The 7,625-nt window shown below is 51.3% G+C and overlaps 1 protein-coding gene across 1 annotated transcript in view; it reads left to right on the top strand.

Moving 5' to 3' along the window:
* Nucleotides 1–7,625, top strand: part of CA3 (carbonic anhydrase 3) — a 37,301-nt gene that overhangs the window by 28,416 nt on the left and 1,260 nt on the right. The window contains exons 3-7 of the mRNA XM_025041166.1: nt 512–709; nt 3,005–3,123; nt 4,566–4,658; nt 5,727–5,789; nt 7,442–7,597. Of these exons, the coding sequence (XP_024896934.1) occupies nt 512–709; nt 3,005–3,123; nt 4,566–4,658; nt 5,727–5,789; nt 7,442–7,597 (629 nt within the window). The remainder of the gene's footprint in view (nt 1–511; nt 710–3,004; nt 3,124–4,565; nt 4,659–5,726; nt 5,790–7,441; nt 7,598–7,625) is intronic.

Here is a 7,625-nt window from a genome sequence, read left to right on the forward strand (position 1 = left end):
CGAGGGGCGGGCGCGGGGTCCGGGGCGCGCGACGTTTACGAGGCTCAGCAGCCTCCGTCCCGGCGGTCCGCGGGCGCGGAGCTGTCATTCACTACTCGTGGGGCGACAGGCGCAGAGAGGCCGGGTCACTGGCCCAGGACCACAGTGTCAGGCCAGGAGGGCCGCTCCCACGGGCCCTGGCTTCGTGGCGCTGGGCAGCGCTCCGCTCCCGGCCCGGTGTCCCGCCTGCGCCGCGGGCTGGCGGGCGGGGAGGGAGCGTGGGCGGCTCTGCAAACCACAGGTGTCAGTGCTTCCGCCCCAGGGGGGCGCTGGGAAAACGGGGATAAGTCCATTTCAGAGGAAGCCTTTGAGGCCGCATTCTGGAGCCAGGGGAGGGGTCACCTGTGTGCGGGTCCCAAACGCCAAGCTTTGCACTGCGGGGCATCCCGGAGCTTTTCACAGGGCCCACAATCAGAGGGAGGGTTTGGGCGGCGCCCCCAAATCAATCAGTCCCCTCACCTTGATCTCCTAGGCCCGGACCACTGGCACCAGCATTACCCGATCGCCAAAGGAAACAACCAGTCACCCATCGAGCTGCACACCAAGGACATCAAGCACGACCCCTCGCTGCTGCCCTTTTCCGTGTCCTATGACCCGGGCTCCTGCAAGACCATCCTGAACAACGGGAAGACCTGCAGGGTCGTGTTTGATGATACTTTTGATCGGTCAAGTAAGTATGACCTTTGGGTAGAGCACATGGGCGTTTCGAAGTCCCTACTGACAAAAGTGACGGTGGGGAGCAGGGACACTTCATCTCTGAAAATGGAGACGACACTTGACTTTGCTCTAGTCGTGAGAATAGCATTTATGCACCGAAGAAGCATGTCTCAAAGCGGTCCAGCCTTGGTCACTTTGCTTCTGTGACGTGGCCCTATGCCACGCTAAAGGTGGCAGCGCATTCCTGAAATGGCGCTCAACAGGCAAGTGGTGGCAGTAAGGGCGAGTGAGTGTCCCCAGGCTCCGATGGCCCGCGGGGGGGGCGGGGGGGGTCGCTGTGCTTCTTAATCACGGTCTGGAGAGCAAGGCTTTGTTCCCAAGTCACAGTGATGCATTTCACAGAGCAAGGAAGTGGCAAAGACACAGAGCAGGTGGCTCCGTCCACTCCCCGTCCACTCCCCGTCCACTCCCCGTGGGTGGGGCCGAGGCTGGGCAGACAGGGAAGGAGTCAGGCCCTGGTGTTTGGGGGTGTGGGGGGGTATCTGATTAATCCTTTTGGTGAGTGTTTTTGAAGTATCCAGCACTTTCTTCTTGGGCGGTGATGATGATGATGATGATGATGTGTGTGTGAGAGACAGTGAAAAACCACATGTTTTAAAAAATCTCATTTTACCTACACTATTAAGCAAATCAGTGAAATAAAAGGAGGCTAGTTAGAAATGCTTTTTTTTTTTCACTGTGAATGAAATAAGGATCTTCCTTGAATATGGTGGTGTTAGATGTATAATCCATTTTATGACTCCATCTGTAAAAACATTAAAATTATCCTTAGGATGTAGTAAGTGAATCTCCTCAATGATGCCGTAAACCTGCGAGGAGGTTTCGAGGAAGGAATAGCATAGAAATTTATGTTTTCTTAATGATCTCATGTTACTATTGCTTTTTTCTCCCCTTTCCATTTAAATCAAGTTCCATTTTGAAGGATAAACAACAAAGTTAAACAGTATCTATTAGGTTAGACAACATCAAAATCTCATTTCTTTTTGTAAGCAAAACGGTTGACTATTGACAGTTTCATAGGGTTCATCCTAATAAACTGGATGCACATGTGTTTTCTTAATGATCTCATGTTACTGTTGCTTTTTTCTCCCCTTTCCATTTAAATCAAGTTCCATTTTGAAGGATAAACAACAAAGTTAAACAGTATCTATTAGGTTAGACAACATCAAAATCTCATTTCTTTTTGTAAGCAAAACGGTTGACTATTGACAGTTTCATAGGGTTCATCCTAATAAACTGGATGCACATGTCCAGATAATAAATGTCCCTAGTGGTCCCACAGAAAAATGCAATAAATCACACCAGTCATTTCTGCATGACGGAGCTCATGGGAGATGTGCTCTGCTGTGTGAGGGTGTCCTGTGGCCCTCAGCGAGCATTTCAGCCCTTTCTAGAATAGCTACCTGATGGATTCTATTTCGATCTAGCTTAAATTGTGAAATCTTGCATTTAAGATTTCTGCATAGTTTCCATTATCCTTTAGAAAATATGTGACCCCGGGCTGGCTGGAGTGAAACCAAGTTAAGCGACAGGGTCAAGGTGTTTGGGCAACAAGGTCAAATCAGTGCTCCCGAGAATCCCCTAGTTCATCCGTCCACACGGATCCATTGCCTGGAATCCCTAACTCCCCGCGTCCCATCTGAGCCCAACAGACTTAGTCTAAAATAGACGTGGACTAAGGCTCTCACTTGGTCTTCAAGAAAGTGTGTTGATGGCAAGACTCGGAGAGGGAGCTGGCACCGGCTCGGCCGCTGCCTGCTGGGCGCGGTGACCCCCGTGCTAGTCCTTCATCCGTTCAATCCTCACAGCAGCTCCGAAAGGTTAGTATTACCATCACCTTCTTAAAGATGCAAAAACGGATTTAAAAGGGTTTAGCCACCTGCCCGAGGACACACGAGCACCACGGGGCGTGAGGGGACCGGAACCTACAGTCCCTCGTCCCCCACGTTCCTGCCACTGCACCCCGCGCCTGGCGCACACGTGGTTTGTCTACATCCTAACTGCCCACCTGCCCTCCTACGTTTATTTTCGCATACGTGACATTGACGTTTTGAGAGTAATAAAACGAGCAAACGAATAAGGCAGAAAGGAGAAACCATTCGTTCGCCTTCATCCAGGGACTTGGTTCTGTGAGGGAGGCCAGCGCGCCCGGCCCTCGCCCGCAGACTGGGCCCCCGCGGCGTTACCTTGGCCCTGGGGGCGCCGTGGGTCGGGGCAGGGCGCGCTGACCCCGCCTCTCCCCGCGCAGTGCTGCGGGGCGGGCCTCTCAGCGGGCCCTACCGGCTCCGCCAGTTCCACCTGCACTGGGGCTCCGCGGACGACCACGGCTCCGAGCACACCGTGGACGGAGTCAAGTTCGCCGCCGAGGTAGGTGGCACCGCTGTCGCCCACTCCGGGTCCCGCACGGTGAAAACTGAACTCTCGCCAAGCCGCATGCGCCGCTTTTGCTCCCGGCCTGCAGCGTGGGAAGAGCTGGAGTCTTTGGGTCCAGGCGAGATGAAGCCGCAGAGCGTTCCAGGCTGGCGGGTAACGCTTATGCCGAGCTCTGGGGCCTCTGGCAGCTCTACAGACAGGCCACAGGTGGGGAAACCGAGGCACAGAAAAGTCCCGTTAGGAAGTCACCCGGCGGACAGTGCCAGGCCTGCGGCTCTGCCTACGCAGAAGGGCTTCGCAGGTGTCACAGCCACCTGTGCCCTATGCCGCCTCAAACAAGAATGTGCTGCTTTAACAGTGAATGACATCCAGTAAGTGGGTGAAGGCTCATGTTCTTGTCTCCTCGTGACAGGTGTGCCTATAGACGGGGGCGCGTGTGATCATACACACACACACAGACTTAACACGCACACACACGAAACTCTTTGTGTCAGGTAACCCATTAAAAGAAAAAAGCATGACTTGTAGCTCAGATCAAGGACCCAAATGACAGAGAAATAAGATAAGCCCCCTGCACGTCCCGCCAGAAACCCGAGTCTCTGAGAGGTGACAAGCCCCGGAGGTAGGCTGTGACGGCAGCCTGGGGGCCCTGTGGGACTCTCTTAGGCAGCTTCCCTGCTGTTCAAACTGACTCTGGAAGATTCACAACGCTTCCCGAGATCATTCCATCTCTCCGCAGGCCAGCCGGAGAGCCAGGGGCAGGCTAGGTTGCTAGACTGACTGTTACTGCGAACGCTCCTAGCCATGTTCCCCACCGGCCGGCGAGGCTGAGTGTGCTCCTTACACACGTGGGCGAGGCTCACAGTTCCACCTCTGTGCATGGCGCTATCTCACACTTCTGATCCGGCATGAAATAGTTTTAACCGCTATGGACTGTTGTATTCTCTTGCCCTTCTAAGTAACTCATTATGGAACATTTGACTAATTTAACGGGAGTCTGTGTTCTAAATTAAGATAAGGTTACCACGGGCTGCTTAAAGGAGGCAGATACAAAAACGTTCAAGAATCTTCCCCCTTATTTTTCCTCCCTTTTTTCCTAATTAATTGTGACTTTAGGATATTAGCAGGTTCCTGCGTATAGCTGTGTTTCACTGTTAGATTTGGTCAGAAAAAAAGGAGTAATGTTATGCAAAACTAAAATCTTTTGAATTGGTTTAACAAAAAGTTCAACTTTCGTTCATTGTTTATTAAAGTTCTAAACCTTTATTTGAACCATTAAAAATGTCACCAAAATAGGGGATGCTAATAGAATGCTGTCGACTTCTAGGAGAGTGGTTAGGGGCCTCAGACAATATAATTCCTGGGTTTATGGTGAATAATCTGACAGTTTTCTCGTTTTAGGAATGTACCTCATCATCTGTATTCTGTGTTTGCAGCTGCATCTGGTCCACTGGAACCCGAAGTATAACACATTTGGAGAAGCTCTGAAGCAACCTGACGGGATAGCTGTGGTTGGCATTTTTCTGAAGGTAAGGCAAAAATTGACCATACGTGTTCTTTCCAAATTTACTTTCTTATCAGTGCTCAGGGTAGCATGAGAGTCACGTCCTCCTTTTGTTTGAAGGGGAGAAAGTAATGGATTTCATTATTCATTCAACTAATCGAGATATTTTTGCTAAGATCAGCTCCAAATGTTTTGCTTTCCCTTAAAAAAAAAGTCCCTTTTGCCACGCTCCGGGCCCCCCAGCACTGCTGACGGTTCTCGGGATGTGGCACTCTGTGAGAGCATGTGTGCGTGTGGGTGGCTTGGGGACAAGAGTCTTCGAAGGAGCTCATGACGGTGGTGGTGAGGGCGAGGGCAGCATTTTCGTGATCCTTTCCCATTTTTCCATTTCCATTGCCCTGGAAACCAGAAAGAAACAATGCTGGGAACCACCGTGGTGTGCGGCGCCTGGCTGCACATCCCTGTGGCTTAGGGCGGCCACCGCTCGCTCACATGACCCCGGATAAGACAGCACTTGGAATGTGTGTGTTGTTGAGCCAGCCTCGGTTTAGAGGGGACTTAGTGTCATTAACACATGAATTTACTAGTAACATAATCTAGATTTTAAGCCAGAGGTGAAAATCCAGCTTCTTTCTTCTTGAATGACCTACTTTGTTTCATGTCCTTAACTCACTGGACCATTTTCTGGCCTTGAACACAGCACACCGGGAAGTGGGGTGGGTCTGAATGGAGAGACGAGGAGTTTAGTTTTAGATACATTGAGTCCATCCTAGCTCGAATTCTGTAAAAAAGAAAGAAAGAAAGAAAAAGTGGAAAAGTGGAAGGACTTTGCAGAGGTCAAGGACATGGAAATAGATGAACATGTAATTTCGTGGTTTTGTACTTCAGAGGCCTGGAGTCCAAGTTTAGTTCAGAAAATCTATACCCTAAAATTTTGAGAGGGAGGAAATAAACTTATATTTTTGCTTAGTGCACAATTTTCTGGCAGATTTATAAACACTAGGTGCAGATGGATGGATCAAAATCAGTTTTTAAGACAACTCAAAATTATGGAGAAGGGAAACATAATGATTGGTTTTCTGTTTTCCTGTAGATAGGGCGTGAGAAAGGCGAGTTCCAGCTGCTCCTTGACGCACTGGACAAAGTTAAGACCAAGGTAAAAACATCGTTTTCTCTCTGAGAATAGAAAGCAGTGTGTCATTTTTTTTCTCTTTACATTTCAAGTGTATTTCTTTCACCTAAAATCTGTTACTAAGTTTGATGAATATGTTGAGCGTATATATGAAAATAAATGCTGTTATAGTTGTATGGTTTGTAGTTGCTAGAGCAATTTCACACACATTAGCTTCTTGAATCCTCACAGTCTTCTAGAGAATGACTTTCTCAATGAAGTGGATGAGAGAGAAGTTGAGTGGCTGATTCCCACAGATGGGGATGGGGTGTGTGCATGGGGCGTGTGTGCATTCTCTCGCCCTTCTAAGTAACATACACACCCCAGCACACACAACGCATGCACACACACCTAATGCGCACACACACCCCATGCACGCACACACCCCATGCACACACATACTGCATGCACACACGCACCGCACTGCATGCACACACACAACGCATGTGCACAGACCCCATGCACACACACACCCCATGCACGCACACACCCCATGCACACACACACTGCATGCACATACACACCGCATGCACACACACCTAATGCGCACACACCCCATGCACGCACACACCCTATGCACGCACACACTGCATGCACACACACCGCACTGCATGCACACACACACCCCATGCACGCACACACCCTATGCACACACACACTCCATGCACACACACTGCATGCACACACACACCGCACTGCATGCACACACACCACGCATGTGCACACACCACGCATGTGCACACACCCATGCATGCACACACTGCATGCACATACACAATGCATGTGCACACACCCCATGCACATACACACTGCATGCACATACACATCGCACTGCATGCACACACACAACGCATGTGCACACACCCATGCACGCACACACCCCATGCACGCATGCACTGCATGCACATACACTGCACTGCATGCACACACACCCCGCATGCGCACACACGCCCGCCGCATGCACACACACAATGCATGCACACACACGGCGCACCACATGTACATATGTACCGACACATAGGGACATACATGCAGCACACATGCACACACACAACGCGCCACACAGACACACAACACACACACACATACTCACAGAGGTAGTGCATGTCTGGGTCCTGGCGTGCACACACGCGCGCGCACGCACACACTCACAGAGGTGGTACGCGTCTGCTCCTGGGGTCACCCTCTCTCCCCGGCATTTGTCATCTTACCAGTAGACTCTTCTAATTGACAAACTCAATGTACTTGTCTGTGGGACAGTTCTAATCAAATGCTAGTCCATTTTATCACCAGTAATCGATATTCGATAACGGAGCCAGCCTGTCTTGTAATCGAGAACCAAAGCACCAACTACGTGAGATGTCTGGGTTGCGGTTTAGATTTGCTTTTCCCCTCTGTGCTGAGAAGTGGCAGAACTAAACAGTCCTAGGGACGGTTAATGAGGGGCACCGTGTCACGCGGCTCTGCGGTCCAGTCAGAGCTTGGACCGGCTCCCTTCCCGCTCCGCCCTTCGTCTCTGAAAGGCGCTTTGTTTACAAGTTCCCTTTCCTCCGCTGCATTTGAACGCGCTCTCACCAGTGAGGCGGTGCGGGGGGCGGGCCGCACTCACGCACCTGCTGGCCCCGTGCGCCCTGCAGGGCAAGGATGCGCCCTTCACGCGCTTCGACCCGTCCTGCCTGTTCCCCGCCTGCCGGGACTACTGGACCTACCACGGCTCCTTCACGACGCCGCCCTGTGAGGAGTGCATCGTGTGGCTGCTGCTCAAGGAGCCCATGACCGTGAGCTCCGACCAGGTGAGCGGCGGCCGCGGGCACCGCTCCC

Source organism: Pteropus alecto, unplaced genomic scaffold, assembly GCF_000325575.1.
Source record: "Pteropus alecto unplaced genomic scaffold, ASM32557v1 scaffold87, whole genome shotgun sequence".
Lineage (NCBI taxonomy): Eukaryota > Metazoa > Chordata > Mammalia > Chiroptera > Pteropodidae > Pteropus > Pteropus alecto.